This window comes from Oreochromis aureus, linkage group 4 (assembly GCF_013358895.1).
Source record: "Oreochromis aureus strain Israel breed Guangdong linkage group 4, ZZ_aureus, whole genome shotgun sequence".
Taxonomy (NCBI): Eukaryota; Metazoa; Chordata; class Actinopteri; order Cichliformes; family Cichlidae; genus Oreochromis; species Oreochromis aureus.
In genome coordinates, this window is record NC_052945.1 from 20,844,925 (window position 1) to 20,863,475 (window position 18,551).

The 18,551-nt window shown below is 35.3% G+C and overlaps 1 protein-coding gene and 1 gene segment (V, D, J or C); both read right to left on the minus strand.

Moving 5' to 3' along the window:
• Positions 1-9,990, minus strand: part of LOC116328182 — a 38,259-nt gene extending 28,269 nt beyond the window's left edge. Inside the window, exon 1 of the mRNA XM_039611182.1 lies at positions 9,178-9,990. The gene's annotated coding sequence lies outside the window, so the exon portion shown is untranslated. The remainder of the gene's footprint in view (positions 1-9,177) is intronic.
• A 2,191-nt stretch (positions 9,991-12,181) lies between these two features.
• Positions 12,182-14,853, minus strand: LOC116328186. The segment is given in 4 exon segments: positions 12,182-12,576; positions 12,768-13,082; positions 13,187-13,504; positions 14,604-14,853. Coding segments are annotated over 4 exon segments (1,278 nt in total).
• Positions 14,854-18,551: the final 3,698 nt, after the last annotated feature.

Consider the following 18,551-nt stretch of genomic DNA (forward strand, 5'->3'; position numbering starts at 1 on the left):
TTCTGAGTACAATCAAAAGCACCACGACTGCAGTTTTTGTGTTGGATGTAAAAAGCGCACGTGACTCTGTGACGTAAGCTAGAATCATGGCGGCAGTCGACGATGGTCCAGGCGTGGGATTTCTCTCGTGGAAGTATGCACATTATTTTTTCCTTTCTATTGGTAGGTGGCACAGTGCACTTGTGGCAAGTAAGCAAGCTAGAAGACTGGCAGTCTGGCTGGGTATCCAGTTACGGAAGCAACACGTTAACAAGAGAAGTCTGAGTAAAACCAAAGTTACTTTCCCTAGTAACTAGTTACTTTTAAAGTAACGATTAACTTGAAGTAACTGAGTTACTTTTGATGGAAGTAACTAGTAATGTAACTAAGTTACTAATTTAAAGTAACTTACCCAACACTGTCTGTTGGTCTAGTTTTTGTTGAATGTTAGAATAATGATGTTAGTATTTGGGTTAGTATTGAATATTCCCGATAGTGTAAATAGAAATGGATCATTTCCATGCTACATGTAAGAAAGGACAACTTGCATGACAAATTATCTTAACCTGATGGTGTATGATGGATAGAAGAAAAATGAATCACAATTGAACTTATGGTGCTTGGAATTTATAAGTTACAATAACTAATTTCACTATTTTCTGTCATTAATATTTTTGCTCTAGAGGAAATCACTTTAGGAGTTGGATTCCTCTTAAACACCACTGGGAAAAAAAAGATGTACATTAATGTATGTTTGCAAAAGCATTGAATTATTAATTTCAATTTACATACTATTCATAAATGTAGAAATCCATCAAATTTCTTCCGCTTATTCAATTCAGGGCCACTGCGGTGCTGGAGCCCATCCCATCTGTCTTAGGGCCACAGTCAATGTACACCATGTACAGGTCATGAATCTATCTCAGGGCTAAGACATAGATTCAGACCACCATTCGCACTCACATTCACACCTATGGGCAATTTAGAATCACCAATTAACCTAAATCCAGGAATAAGAAATATTTAATAATATATCATGCTATTTCATAAGGAGAAACATTTGCTTTATGTTATTTATTTGACATAAGCAGCATATTTGAATATGATTGTGTTGTGTGGTGTTAGTTCAGCAGGCATTACACACACACAGGTAGGAACAGAGGATCACCGGAGATAACTCCTTTTTTTAATTTTTTTTCCTTTTTTCTTCTTCCCAAATACCACAACAACAACAAGATACTCACTAACGCCCTCTAACACTTCTGGTAAATGCATCTACAGAACAAATGCAATAGTATGTGGACACAACATCTTCCCCCTTTGAACAAGGATTTCTTATGTGAACCTGACTTCATCATTCTGATGTATGTCACCTAGTACTCGTTTAACATATTTCACATTACTCAGTAACATTCACTTTCCCATGACAAAGTCTTGGGTCCAGCAAGGTGGATTCCTCATCCTGGTGGGCCTAAGCCTACTATCAGACTCAGAGTTAGATGCTAGATCAGTTCCTGGTTTATGACAGTCCATTGTTGTGTCAGAATCAGTACCTGTGTTCAGCTCTGACAGAGCCGATAAGTGTGAGGCGTTCCAGGTCCTTCCATCATCCAGCAAATAAGTGTTTGGTCCTTTCCTTGTCATGACAGCCCTTGGTTTAGAAAACTTTAACTCGCCTTTCTTTACCTTCCATGGCTTCCTAACCCATACCTTGTCACCAGGCTGAAAGTTGGACGGTTTGGCGTGTCTGCGAGCATCAGTGTATTCTTTCATTTTCATTTGCTTATTCTTAACTCTTTCGCACATGGTATGCCTCTCTGTCTGGGGAACAGGCATATCCATTACCTGTAACTTTGTTCTCATTCGTCGTCCATGGAGCAGTTCTGAAGGGAAACTCCAGTTGTTGAATGAGGGGTTGCTCTGTATAGAGCTGGGTATCATCTGCATAACAATAAAAATGTTTGCACTATTTTCTAATAATATTAACTTAATAAAGTTTAGGAAAGCATAATAATGTGTGCATGATGTGAAAATTTATTGAATCATGACACAGGAAATCCATGAAAAACTTTTGTGTCTGAGAAAGACTCCTCATTATCATGCTTAAATTGGAATCTATCAGATAGATATGATTCAAATCACAGCAGCAGAGTGCCTTTAATACCTACATTGTGTTCTAATTTCTGGAGTGAAATATTGTGGTCAGTGTTATGGACTGCTGCACTAAAGTCTAGCAGGACAAGCACAGAGATGAGTCCACAGTCAGAGCACATAAGAAGATCATTCATAACTTCCTGTTTCTGTATTGTGATGAATTCTGAATCCTGACTGAAACTTTTCAAATTAATCCTCATCTGGAGATTATTAGTTTTCTGTTTTACAACTACTGTTCATGATTTTCTTCTTCTTCTTCTTTTTTTTTTTTTTTTTACATAAAAGGAAGGTTGGAGATTGGCCTGTAATTAGATAAGACAGTTGAATCAAGTAAGGGCTTTTTAAGTAATGGTTTAGTTACCACCACTTTAAAAGCCTGTGGTATCTACTCTTTTAATACAGACAGATTAACCTCATTTAGAATTTAAACACTATTAATGGTGACATTTATTTGAGCAGTCTTGTAGGAATGGAGTCTAAAAGGCATAATCATGGTTTCAAGGTAGAAATGATTGAAGTTAACTCAGATTAATCAATCAGAATCAGAATACTTTATTAATCCTGAAGGAAATTAGGGTTACAGCAGGCCGCACGCTAATGGCGCATGCACACTTACAAAGGAACCTTCTAACCAAACTTACACAAACAACACATTGGGAAGACATGTCAGAGAGGTAGGCTGATAGGAAAAAACAACGAAAATACATAACATGAGGTGAGAGGAGGAGAAAAAACTCCACTCAGACTGAGCTCCTAATGGCAGAACAGTTTGATAACAGAAAAAAAACACCTCAGCACAAAAAGCACATGACTGTCAATACACCATAGAAACACAAGACAAGCAACAGGGGCATAGATTTAATACTGTCTGTGAAGCTTGAGTTAAGAGAGAAGTGTTTAACGTTTTTAGAACATATTTAGCACCATCTTGTGTCAGTGTAGAACATTACATCACCGTGTTGGTCGGTTGCTGGTTATAGACTTACATTAGTGTTAACTAACTTATAATAGAACAAATAACTATTAAATAGAAAAGGAGACTAAAACTAAAAATCTGTTTTTGTTCCTCATATTTTGATGAACATTCATTCAAGAAATTCATGAAATCCTTGCAAGTTAAAGTTAAAGAAAAACGTGACCTGGAACTTTGACTCTTTGTCAGTGTGACTACAGTGGTCACAATAAACCTGTTGCTGTTTCTGTTTTCTATGACCAGTGTTGAATAGTGATAGCTTTTAGGAGGGCATTTTTAAATTCGTTTTTTAGACTAAAAAGTTATTTTCTCCCTTTTGGACACTGCGACCTTCACACACACTACCACGATTTGATAATAACTGTGACTTAAACAGATTAAACAGAGCATCAGTATACCTGGAAACTCTCAGCAATTAGTAATTTGTTCCTACATGACCTTAAAAAAACTGAAATGCAAAAATCAGAAGCAGACTTGATTATGAGGCAAAGCCATGTTGAATATTAGTTTGAAGTGGAAAATGTCCTGTGATATGACTTCATTTCATTTATTTATTTATTGTGTTTTTAAACCGCAATCATCCATACTGACCACTTTTCTGTGAAGGACTCATTGTGGCATCATCTTATTTTGCAGTAGGCTTTACTTTTTCCGATGTCATAATTACTATGTCCACCAGAGTGCAGTGGTACACTGTTGTTGGACCACATATCCTAACAATCTGCTTCCTCCAGTAAATGATCCAGTCATGTTTTAATGGGGGAATGGTCCCTGGCATGATGCAGTTTTCATGGTTGGATTGTGTTTTGGCCTCTGGATTCATATTTTTGTCACTGTGATGATTTGAGGTATGAAATTACTTTATTTAATGTAGTTCATCATTTGTTTTCATAAGAGAAAACATTCAGTGGGACTTCTTGAATAAAGACAAAGCTGTAGCATCAATAACAAGGGCAGATAAAATACTGAGATACAAAGAATTCAGGATAAAGGGAAGTGGTTTGGGTAATATTGGGGGTATATTGTCTATATATTATATGTCTATATATTATATAGTCTGTAAACTGGCACTTTGATAATTCACCCTACAATCCAATTTTATAAATACATGTTTATATTTTAGAACATTAAATACTGTTATTTCCCATATCAATAAGTGAATTTATAGGGGATAGTCTGTACCATAGACTCCTTCTCTCTTGATAATTAAATCATTAGATGACTTCATTTCTTTTAAAGATAAATCTTTATTTTCTTCTTTGAATGAACAGAGCATTTATGTTCTTTTAACCACTTCACTGCTTTTCAGTTTATCACTTGGTCCCGAACCAGACTAGACTAACCAGGAATTCTACTAGTGGATTATTAGCTAATGTGGGATGTTTGGTTTAAATTTATCATTGCTATGTATGGAAACACAGAAGGGTTCAGGTAAGCACCTGGGGTGGGGGTGCGTCACAGATTTGGGCTGGCTGCCGCAGGGTCTTCAGCCAACTGGGACAAACACACATCCAGTTTATTTCAGAGGTAGCCAATAGTAAGCCTTAATTCTTTGTACTTTGAAATGAATTCACCTCTTTATAACACAACTGCCTTCCCATCACATCTTGTCAGCATCTTTAAATTATGATCAGCATAGGTTTTCACATAGAGGTGGCACCCATATTGCTGCTACTACACATTTGTCTCAATCTTGTGGAAAATCCAAGTAATACAATATGATGATGCACAACACAATTTTCCAAAAGATAAACAGTTTTGTATTAGTATGTGTCATTACTTGTACTCTGTGAGGTAAGTTAGCATTTTTCTGAATTCAAGAAGAAATGAAGGTACTTAGTCATTCGTTTTCTTTATTGATTTTAATGCATTTCCTCACATCATCTTACATACATGTCACATCTAGCACAAAACTAAAACACAAATGTCAAAAATTGTAAAGCATAAACAATGCCATTAATAACATGGAAACAAAAAGCATTAAATGTTTAAACTAGTCAGGACAGGTGCTGTTCAAACCCCCAGAATTTCCATATTTCAGTCATAATACAGGAACCGTCCTGTGAACATCATGATTTAGTCTGAAAGAAAAAATGAGAGAGGAAATGGAATCCTTTAGTGACAACTTTGTATTGTTTTGTCTTGAAATAAATAAAAGTGTAATTGAAACAACCACAGTTATTATTATTATTACACTATATGCTTCTAGATGAGTGGACTAATCATAATGAAACTTTGCCTAAACATTGCACAGGGAACTTTGAGTGCCAACATCTATATGGCATATGCACGTATTTCATTCAAAAACCAAAGTTGTATATATTTGTTATATTTGAAAGTTCAACTAAGCACCAAGTGGAATGTCATAATACAGTCTTAGAAGCTGAGAAAGAAAGTAACTGGACTCCTTTAGGTTTTGTGAAGACGTTTCACCTCTCCTTCAAATGACTTCTTAGTTCTTAAACCACATGGGGAGTTCCAGGTATTTAAACACTAGTGAGTGTTGTACCTTAAGAGGGTGACTGATCCACTATTAACCATGTGCCCCATCATTTGATCCAAGATGTGAAAAAAAGCAATTATCACCATAGCTTTGCCCACCCTGTCAAATAACCTATTTAGGTCAGTAAGCCAAGATGTGAATCATCTGTCTTCTCAGCCCAAAACGTGAACACTCAAAAGAGTGATCTTTATCCTTTAGATAGAGATTTAAAGCTGAGTTTTGCAATCTTGGTAAAAGACAATCCCTACCGAGGTTTCAATACCTGGGACTCTCCAACATTTGGTTTTAGAACTGAAAAAAAAAAATCTTGGATGAGAGGCGAAACCTCTTCAGGAAACTTAAAGAAGTCAAGTTGCTTTCTTTCCAATCTTCCACACAGACATAATACAGACTGAATTGTTAGATTAGATTTGTGTGTCACAATTTTTCACAGCATCCTACTGTAATGATTGTAGTGCATGTATATACTGTGTTTTCTATGCTCCCTGTCTCCTTTGCATGGATAGTAATAAGAGTAATTATAATAATCTGCATGGTTCGATTGAAAAATTAGAATGAAATCTTACTTTTCAAATAACAAGTGCTTACCTTAATCAATGTAACTATGATACCATATATGGTGGCGGTGATGAAAAAACCAATGAGGGTGAAAACCACATTCCAGCTTTCCTCAGCTGTGTCTTGATTCACATCAGCATGCACAATGTTGTCAAATAAATTACAGCAATCCGGTGTATCTGTGAATAATGAAGCCAAAGACCAGACACACAAGTTCATTAGAGCCCTCAAGCAAGTAGGCTGATAGCTGGCTGTAGATTACTGATGCTAGAAAGATATCCACAACAATTTTAGCAATCAGTCAATCAATTTTAATCAGTTTGTTCAACTGGAAATAATAGGTAAATATTAAATGCTAAACAGCAGCTCACCAAACACATTTGTTATATTGGCTTCAACAGGCACTTTAGATGACTCATGTTTGACAACACAAGAATACGTAGACCTTTTGTCTTCAGTTTTGGATATGTTTAGTCTGCTGCTCACAGAGTAAGAGCTGCTCCCTGAGTATTTCCATGGAGGACTGTTAACATAATGCGAGGATGGGAGAGTCTGGCCATCTTCTTCCCAGTACACTATGATGTTAGCAGGGAAAAATCCAGACACTAGGCAAACAAGCGTTACGTTGTCAGACATAAAAAGTTCAGAGGCAGTTGGTTGTATTATCTTCACTGTTGGCACAAGGCGGACTTGAAAAACACAAAGGGGAGAGAACCATAAAAATATAGTCACAACCAGAGGAACATGAAGTTTAGAAAGAGCTGTAATCAATTTGTTACATTTCTAACATTACCTGTGCTTTTGCTTATATGGTCTTCATTCCCCTGATTGGAGCATGGATGTTTTCCTTCACAAGAAATGTTTGTATATGCATTCCAGTCCACTGCTGACACATTAAGGAAGCTCTGTCGAGTCTCTGTTCCATTGCTGTGACTCAATGGGGGATAAGTAAGGACATTACTCGCAGGACTCCCACCTACTCTCCAGGTGATGGAGAAATCATTAAGATTAGGGCCGACCAGAAGACAGGTAATAGTCACATGTCCTTTGTTCTCAGTCAGCTGTGGTGGTGGTCCCTGGACATAAACCCCAACTAGCTGTGATGATGATGGAGTTTCTATAAAAAATAAAATTAATTTAAAAAAATGAATACATAAATAAATTAAAATAATATGCAACAACCCTGGAGTTATAAAATGTGTCATATCCAAATTTCTAATTTAAAAATAGTCTTATTGTATTTTTAATGAGTATCACAATAAGAGAATTTTCACTGTACCTGAACAGAGACTGATCGTTTTTGTGATACGTGTGTTCAGAGACCTGTCAGACACTTCACAGGTGAAGGTATTCCCATTTTTCCACTCAGAGTGATCAATTACAAGTTGACTCGTTACTCTAATATGTCCATCTACACTCATGCTGATATTAGTGGAATTTGGAGACCTTTCCTGAGACTCAGACAACCATTTAATGTGAGGGTTGAAGCCCCATCCAGAGCATGAAAGAGTCTTTGATTCTGAACCTTTACTGGGAACCAGAAGAAGCTCCATGGATGGGTCCACTAAAGGGGCATAAATCAGTGCATCTATTAGTCTATTTAATAGAAACCATGTAACTATAAAATAACAAAGATAAATCAGCTTCTACAGAGGGAAAAAAAGGGAAATCTCCTCACCAAAAATATTGCTGATGGAATTTGAGTGAAAAGTTTGAGAAAAGCCTTGATTCACTTTGCAGGTAAAGGTTTGGTCTTTCATCCAGAACTTCTGAGGGACAATGAATTGACTACTGATTGAAAGATTGACTACTGAGCCTTCAGCAAAATTATAATGTTTTTTTTCTAGCATTTGACCATGATTGACTTCTAAGGCGATGAAGAGGTCACATGACGACAGTTTTTGGATGTCACACTCGAACACTGCACGGTCTCTCTTCAGCAGATCTGTGAGAGATCGCCTGATCTCCACCAAAGGAGTATTAACTGGACAACCTGGATGATCATGCAAAAACATTATTTTAATTGCTCTTTGGTCATAACATGTCTGATTTTCCTATTGTTGTATCATCTTACCTGCAATATTTATGGTCTTCTCAGCAGATGTGAAGCACTTATGCTCTGCTTTGCATGTTACATTCTTCACTTTCTCCCACTGAGTCGAGGGAACTGTAAGATTGCTGATTATATGAGTTGCGTTTTTCTCTTGGGTCACTCTTTCACTCTTGGCTGTGCCATCAATCAGCCAGGTGATCATGGCATCAAAATAAGTGTGGACCAAACATGTTGCTTGCACGTCAGTATTTGAGGTAATTGCAGTCTTGAAGCTGGAAATCTCCACTTGAATGAAGGGAGGGGAGCTTGGAAGAGCTGTTAATAGGAAAGTAAAAAACAAACAAACAAACATTAGAGTCTGACATCGTTACAATAAAGGTGAATTTCTGTGGATTATAAGAAAAATTGCTTATTAATATGGCGAGCTAATAAAACAAACTTTTAACTAAAGACTGATCTCAATTTGTTTCACATATTAAGAATTTGTGCATGATAAATGTGTTCTTTGAGTCAGTAACTCTACATACTTACTGTGACAAATGTTTATTGTTTTGATATATTTAACGCCATTGTGATCAGCCATGCAGGTAAAAGTTGAGCCTTCTGCCCACAATGTCATATTTGGCCAAAGCTCACTGCTCAGGCTGAAGGTTTTCATCCCTTGCTCTGGACTTTGTAGCTTCCTTGTGTTTGCCTCGTTGTTTTGATTCAGTGGTTGTTCATCCTGTACCCACTTCAAAATCAGATTGTCTGGAAAGAAGTCACTCAATGTGCAGATGAGCCTTACTGCTGAGATTCCAAATTCCCCATCCCAGACTGGGTACAAAGTGATGGTTGGTGAGACAATCCGAGGCACTGAGAAAGAGCAAATATTAGTTTGACTTTACATGCATAATTATAAATATTTTGTGTTAACGCAGCAAGAAAAAAAGTTAATGTCATCTCAGTTATACATACCTTCAGATTTTGGTAAATGAGGAACTGTTTCATTTCAGTTTAAAGTGTAGTGTGTTTGTCTTTAGGCTAGATGGCAGAGTTATAATTTGACATTGTTTGGTGTTGCTGTGTCAGGTGAAGATAGGGCAGGAAGTCTGTTGCACAGTTGTTATGCATGATAGGGCAGAGTGATCAGGGCAAGCAGCAAGCGGAAGCATTGAGTAACACCCGGGTCTCAAAAAAGTACCAAAATACAGAAGTGAGAGAATGCAAAGAGCAACGGAGCATCACAGACACCAGGTGTGAGGTGCGGTTGTGCCAGTAATCGAAACCAAGTACACATTTAAATTTCTCATGTCAGTTTGCATGTGTACCACATGTATTTTATTTCACGTCTCATGACTTTGCCAAAGGTTTTAGTTCTCAAATCCTCTAATAATAGAGTAAAACGCAACCAACTGTAAAATCTACTACTTTGCATATTCGGTATAGAACGGGCTGCTGATTCCAGGTGCTGTGGATGTGATGAACAGAACTGTATATTAGAGAGTTTAAAAAAGGACAAAATATTAAATACATATAAATAATCCTTAAAATACATTCAGCCTTTACAGATCAACCTTCAGATAATGTAAACAACTTCAAAATAATGCAAGAGAAAAACAATTTTATCTTCATTAAAACATTTATTTTTAAAAACAGATAAAGCTTTTGCAGTTTAAAAGAGGCAGTTGCGATTACTTACATGATAGTATGAGATTATATGAAAAAAATGTTTGAGAAATATTGTTTTTCCCACACACAAAAGTCCTTTCACAGTCCATTTGTTTTATTTGACCTGTTAAAAAAAATTAAAAAATAGTGAATTTGCAGCAAAAGGATTTAATTCATACTGCTCACCACTACTTCATTATAAATTGTGCTTTTGTATGAAGTTAAATTGCTACACATATATCAAAAAATGTATCAATACACAGGAAATTTAAAATGCTATACGTTTATTTTGAAGTTGGGTAAATATAGTTGCTGAATAAATTTATAAGGAACACTACTTTAATATCAGCTGAAATACACTTAGGAAGTCAAACTAACAGTTGCAGACAAAGCTGCTTATAACAGATTGTTACACAGTATTAAGATAATTTCTAAATCAATTTACTTTCAATAATATGCATTTGATTGATTAAGGCATTCAGAAACTTGTCATCTGGACATAAACCACTGGGATATACAAGCTACACTGGGACATAAAGAAAAATGAACTCAAATAGTAACATTATGTAGTGTAAATTTCTTATAACTGAAACATATAAAATTGGTTTAAATCAAAGATATGAGCATATTATATATGTTTTGACATTGGCATAGATTATTCCACATAATATCACACAATTTAACGAGTTTGATTATCACTTTTGTCACCATATCTTAAATATTGTAATCCACCACACATGCCGCACTGATTTTGAAAGAGCTTCATTTTGACCTGAAACGATTTTGTCTTTATGGTCTTCCAACATCAGTGTAATAGAAATTACACTTGCTGCTTCTGACTTCTGGCTTAAAAGCCTTGTCTTTGTCCATACAGCTAGATCTTTGAGTAGGGCGATATCAGTATGATATCAGTTGGCCTTTGAACATTCATCTATTAAATTATGTTTTTATACAATTTCAGCACTCTGAATTTTAGCTGATATATATTGTTTATATGATATTAGCAAAAACTGTATAAAGATAATTAAATTCACAGCAACAGCTGAATTGTGAAGTAGCTAATCCCTCACTGGGATAACGTGAACCTTTTTCTTCCTTTTTTTTATTGTATTAAATAAATCTCACATTGGTTTATTAAACTGACATAATCATAAATGCTTCTAATGTGCATAGATACAGTGTTTTCGGTAATCAGTATTTTTTAGTTGTTTTTACAATAATTTGAAAAGTTTGAGTTATTCTGACTCATGGTTAAAATGCAGAATGCTAAATGAGTTTTAGTTTTTTCTATCATAGCTGCTTGCTTGATAAATATAATCTGTCAAAGTGCTCATTGCTGAGTTAAATCTGCACACAATGCTAGCACATAAATTTCTGATTACCTTGATAACAGTTGTTCCAAAGATTAACAGCAGAGTGATGAGGAAGAGAAGGATGAAGACGATAGCTACGCTTGCTATGTTATCATCTCCAGATAGTCCAGGGTGATGAAGCTCCAGAGAGTCAGTGATGAGAAGATCTAGATGAACAAAAGTTATTGTGTCAAATAATTGGACATTTCACAACCCACTTTGAAATACACATTGTAAGATAGTAACTTATAGATTTTATTTATTTATGTTGTGGGTTAAATACATATGTTTTGACTCTATATGCTATAGCAGATTCATAGTCAGTCAACTCAGCTGGAAGTTATAATGACAGAAAAGAAAAAAATAAGCTGACAGAGGTCAAATGAGTGTCCCATAAGGATGAATAGAATTTCATGTCCTTTCACAGCTACAATCCTGACTCCTGACTTGCTTTAGAAAGACTCCAGTATTGTTTATTTGCCTGGGAGATTTAAAGGGTTGTGTTGAGCAGTCGTCTGTTTTTAAGGGGTGCAAGACTCAGTAGATGAAACACAGGCACACAAAGACAAGTCACAGAAGCAGTGTTACTGAACTATCTGCATATTAAATAAACATAGACTGTTCCCTGAATACCTCATTTAGTAATGTTATATTATTCTAGTAGAAATTAGATGTTAAAAATATTTTTATATTATTATTGTGTATTATTGTGTAATTATTGTGTAAATAACCCAAACATGCTACTGTCTACATTAGGATAGCACTGTGACTGTACAATAAACATAGAGCTCAAAATATGATTTAAACGAAGACATGAACTACATGTAATGAACATCAACAGAGTTGCAAACTGTTTTTTTTTTTTTATTTTGAATCTGCATTAAAACACACAAACACAATGTCATATCACAAGCAACAGACATTAAACAACAAACAGCAGACAGAGACATGAGAAACATCTACTGGAGCGAGCACTTGGAGTCTTGGTTGATGTTCATGTTGAGGTCAATGCGGTTTTTGTCAAATGTTCTGTACCCAATGGACCTGACAATAGCTCTAGTTGTGTTAACCACAGATTCGTGGTACACTACACAGCTATAGACAGCATCATCCCTTTGCCACTGGTCAAGGCTGACAAATAACTGGCCATAAGCAGAATAGAATCCATTGTTTTCAATGGGTTCTGTGGTATTAAAAGCATAAATTGAGTCTGCTTCCTCGTCATCCACAAGCCAAGACACAAAAACGTCCTTAGGGAAGAAGTCTTTCACAAAGCAAGTCAGGGTCACCTCTGCTTTGTTAGTTTGTTCTAAAGGAGGGAGCATAAACACTGACGGGCGCTGAGGGTTTCCTCCTGTAAGCATGAAACAACATGAGACTTTGTGCCACACATACATTAACCAGCATAATTAACCAAAATAATACAGGAAATTAAATCCACACACACACAGGCATACACATACACACTGAGAAGCAGGGCTTATAATGTCTTTGATATCAAGATGTCAATAAGGACTAAACACAGTTTTAGGGTGTTTTTCTTACCGAAATCCCTTTTATAAGGTTCCCTCAAAGGCTCAATCAAATCTTCGTGGTGAACAACACAGAAGCGTGTTACCCCCCTGGTCCATTCGTCATAGGTGATGTCAAGCTTAGACACGTATGTATTCCCATTGTCTTTGACTTTAGTGACTGGGTTACTTGCTATGTCCCCTAGTTTCTCATCCTCCCAGGTTATTTGGGGTTCATCTTTTTGTACTGTGACTGCACATGTTATAGTTCCTTTTTTACGGACAAGCATGTCCTCAGTTGTGGGGCCGATGATTACTACTTTCACATTAGATGTAACACAACCAGGACCTGAGTAATGAAGCAAAAAACAGTTAGTGAGCAAAACTATTACAAAACCATATTAAAAAATAAATGTATCTTTTTTAAAAAAAGAAAACAAATCAATTACTCACATTGGTTCTTTTTGTAAATGACAGTTTTATTCAAAGATCCACCTTCTCCTCCAGTAAACAGACATGTAAATCTAGTCTGATCATTCAGGTCACTGGAGTTTACTGTGAGAAAACTTGCTGCATTGTACAGTGTTTTTCCAGCCGCATTTTTCGATTCGGTCAGATCTATTGTGCTGGTGACGTCTACTCCGTTTTTCAGCCATTTTAAGTTATGTGTCTTTGGTGCAAACTCTTTGGCAAAGCAGGAGGCAGTATAGGTATCATCCTCATCAGAAGAGGAGGAAAACGCTTTAAGAGTCGGATTCTGCTTAAATGGCGCTGAAAAACAAAGATATACACAAATATGTGTATGCAGAAGCAGGAAATAATATTTATATACATAGATATATGTATATGCAGAAGCTGAGATAAATAAGTTGCTCCAATGTTCATACTATATTGATTTTCTAGTTCCTCATGCTCAGATCCTTTCACTTTTTTACTTTGCACAGTGTCCAAAAGAAAATTAGATTACTGTAGTCACAAAAGGAAATAATGGAACTGCAGAGCTTCATTGCTCACTTCTGCATATACATTGACTGGCAAGCAAACACACATATAATATCAATGTTAATTATGTTAATTATCAATGCAGTGAAAGTGGAGGGGGACAGGCAGAGATCAGAAAGGATGAGGATTATTTAGACAAACGTAAAGAAGCACAACATGCTGTAATACTGTTTTTCAGATAGGCGCAGAGGACTTATAGTGTATGAGTGAAGAATGAAAAAACAACCAATGTACCAAAGCTTAATACTCATGAGCGACACTGCTTGGATTTATGCTATTTCTCATTCCACCTTACTATGTGTGTGTGTGTGTTTCCACAAGGTTTATGAACAAATTAGGAATTTTAAAGTGAAATATTTGCTTTTATGTTGATTGTGGTTTTTTTTTAAAAAAATTATTTGAATAAGTTTGGGTTTTGGTTGTAAGTTTAAACAGTTATTCCTACCTCTTTTCCAATTATTTGTCTACATAAGCTGCTTGGGGTGCATTTACGATAATTTCTTCAAAAAACAACAACAAAAAAACAAACAAAAAAAGAAAACTGGAGATTAACTAGATAACCGACTCTTACCCTATTAGAAGTAACAATCACTAGATCTGACTCAGTAATACTTTATAAGAAATATTGCTTCAGAAAATGTGCACTGAATAAGTTTACTGTAGCAATGCATCATGTATGTGATGTATGTACAATTCAAATAAGCTAAGAAAAGGAACTTAAATGACTTAACATAAGTCTTACAGACTATTATAATATCAGCCTGTGCATTTGTGTACAAATTCATTCAAATTGTTTTGTTTGCTATATTTTCACAGAGCTTTCATGTAAACTTATATGTCAGATAGATAAGATAAGTATAAGGCTTACGTGGTGGTGGTGGTGGTGGTGTGACAATAGTCTGTGCATTCCCAGCAGCGTGAGTCACAGCACATTGTAAATTCTGTTGTGCATTCCAGTCCTGTCTCCTCACTCGGACTTGACTGACTCCAGTATAAACATTGCCTTTCTGTACTGCAGGGTACTGGATGAAGTCTGTCAAGGCAGCGCCGCCTTTGGTCCACGAGAAAGTCACCGCAGGAGGGTTAAAGCCGGTGGCAAGGCAGCCAAGAGTGACCATTTCTCCACTCTCAGTGCCACATGGTACCAGAGGAAACACAGTGGGTGCAGTTGAAGTGGCTAAGAAAGGGGCATATAACAGTAATTAAGACACCAGAAAAGAAATACAATAATATACCACACATTTTCACTTAGAACTGACTAAAGAGAAAACACTTGAGTGGATTGTGTTGCATAATAAAGGCCAGCATGAAGACATTACATTTTAAATGTTATATTATATTATAATATAACATTTAAATATTATATATTATATTATATTATATTATTAATAAGTTAATAAGTTCTTAATAAGTTAAAGTTCTTTGTCACTCTACACCACATAATTTTGTAAATTATTTTAAATGCAGACTATGGACAAAAATCAATAAAAAAAAACCCAGAAATAAATAAAAAGAATAGCATAAAGTTGGTAAAAAATCCATTCACAGTGTTGATACCAAATTCTTTTAAGAACACATTAAATTTTATTTCACTTCAGCATTGATGTTTGAGATGAAATGGTTTACTTACCTGATGAAACAGTGACTGTTGTCCCCTTTCCCCAATAGTCAAAAGCACCGTAGCACAGTACTGAATCTACTTAGTTCTTAATATAAAAAGGCTAAACTACTAATGATACACAAAAGGTCTACTTCAACAGTCATTAAGAAGAAGATTATAAAATCTATCAAATCCCCCAAAATACACTGTGTGTTAAAGCCAATTTGACAATAACTCGTTTTGATAGCAAATGTATATGAACACAATTAAATTTTGAAGTGACACATAAGTTAAATTATAACTTGTATCCAATGGAGACATATCTTAACTGACGATGCCGTAACTGGTGAGCCATTTTATAAGTCTTAAAGCCATTTGAGATACTTAATGGATACTTTTCTTACTTCTCACAAAATTTTTGATACTCTTACTTAAGGATTTTTATTAATTAAAATTGGTCTGAAATTAGTTTTTTTTTTTTTTGACAAATTTTGTAACAAACTACAGAAAATTGATGATATAAGTACTTAATTTACCAAATTTATCATTATAGTTGTAAACAAATGAAAATGATTACACTGTCTTGTAACAGGGGATTAGGAATTTCTCTCTTTAGCAAGAAATATAACAATTCATACCTGATGTGATGGTGACCGTCGTGCCCTTTCCCCAGTAGTCAAAAGCGTAGTCACAGTCTAATAATTTACTGACAACTGTATACAAAAACCTTACGCTCCATCTAATAACAGTCTACAATCTGCTATATTCTCCTTATAATTAATATATAGAGATTCAAAAGACTGAACAAAACCTGTTTTTCACCACCAACATTTAAACCAAGTCTGTAAATTATAAGACATTTATCCCTCAGCAGTCTACAAATGACGGTATTGAATTTTCTCACAACCACAATATTTCTTTAAAAAATTCTAAATTTAAATTAAAATCATAAATTAAAGTGGAAGAATTAGATCACCTTACCTGATGTGACTGTAACCATTGTACCTTTCCCCCAGTAGTCAAAAGCCCAGTTATCACAGTTAACAGAGTCTTTTCACACCTGTCACAAAAACTAACTTCTGTGATATGGCATTACTTGGTGACATCATTTAACTTTGGAAATAATTTGAATCACTCTCACCTAAATAACTGCTTATATAATTATTTTCTAAATGAATTAAAGAGAAAGAAATACCAGGTACTTTCTCTAATTTCTTTGTCAGATTTTATATAATTAAGCAGGAAAAAAAAGTTAGCTATACGAATAATGTTAAAATTCATACCTGAACTGACAGTGACCATTGTGCCTTTTCCCCAGTAGTCAAAAGAATGGCCACAATCTAAAGAAATATTTAGCGCTCTGTACAAAAACCTGTTCGCATTTTTCCATCTTATTTTACGATAACCAAAAATCTGAAATACTCTCGTTTTTGCAAATTGAGATTCGAATTCTTAAAAATAATACCTAAGTTTTACCATTAAAGATTAAACTGAGAGTACAGATTATAGACTTGTAATAATATAGAAATTAGTATGAAAAACATTTTTCTTTGAAAAAACAACAACACAGTCTTTAAATTTAAATCTTAACATTAAGAGAAAGAAATTATTAATTTTACCTGATGTAACCGTGACCATTGTGCCTTTCCCCCAGTAGTCAAAAGCGTTGTCACAGTGTAATATTTCAACATATCCGACGTACAAAAACAATCACCTCCAAGTTCTAAATATGCCAAATTAACAGTGAAAGTTTTATATTTTTAGTATTAAAATTAAGTCAGAAAGCTCCTCTTACCTGTTGTGACAGTGACCATTGTGCCTTTTCCCCAGTAGTCAAAAGCATCGTCACAGTATAAGGCATTAACACATTGAACATACAAAAACAAGCACCTTGAAGATTCTCATGGTCACACTAATGTTGAAAAACCAAACAAACAAAAAAACAAAAAATGCCTCTAAAAGAACCACATTTATAATATGAAGACAAAAACCTTTTTTACCTGTTGTGACAGTGACTGTGGTTCCTTTTCCCCAGTAATCAAAAGCAGCGTTCACAGTGTAATAACTCAACATATCCAACATACAAAAACATGTCCCTTTAAAACCCTAAATACAACAATTTAAAAAGTGTTATTAAATTTTTCATAGAAAGGAAAAAATACATATATTTTTACCTGTTGTGACAGTCACAGTTGTCCCTTTTCCCCAGTAGTCAAAGTAGTCGTCACAGTGACAGATTTCAATTGCACTTTAGTGCAAAAAATATTTTGCCAGCTACTTGTGTCATTTCAAAGGTGTTTACACTAAACCGAGAAACTATTACCTACCACTTACACAGGTATTACACCAGATAACATTAGATGCAAAATATAACCAAGATTTTATTTAATACTAATAATAATCAGTTAAATATAGGATTTCACCAACTCAAAATACATGACATGATCACTTACCAGAAGTTACTGTGACTTGTGTTCCTTTCCCCCAGTAGTCAAAGTAGCCATAGCTGTCACAGTGATCTGTTAGAGTCTGTTTCCAATACAAATACTTATTTAATTTAAACCAAAGGAATCAGGTTTCACAGACAAAACTATTCCCAGTGTACTCTTTATTAGCAGTTTCCGTTGAGACATCCATTTCCTGTGGTCTGGGTTATATAAAATTAGGTATCCTGCCAACAGTTTGTAAACACTTCCTCTTTATCAGACCCTTTGGCAGCTCCTGCTTTTACAGCAACCAGATGATAAAGTCAGTAGGAGTTAATGTTACTGATAGAGCTTTGTTGCCCTAAAGGCCTGTATATATGTTAATACTGAACAGTCAGTGCTTGTTTTTTGTTCAACTCAAACTTGATTGATGTAGGTAAACATTCTCCCCTGCAATAGTGAAGAAATATGAATAACAGAATTTAGTTTTCAATGCTGAGTTAGTTGATTGTTTTTTTTTAGTTACTGTTTCATAACAGAAATGGCAAATACGTTTGCCTGAAGGTGTCATCAAAATAAAGAACTATGTCTTGAAGAAGTTTGAAGAAACTTGTTGGCACCCTGGACAGGTGTTGATGACATGTCCATGTTGCCCACATTTGCCCTCAGTAAAAACACTCACTAACCATAAGCCTCCTTCTTCTTTCCTCTGGAGTCAGCTCGGTCCTGCTGATCTGCATCGGCTACAACTCCAGTTTGCTCTTGTCACTTCCTGTTTCCTCTTTTGCTC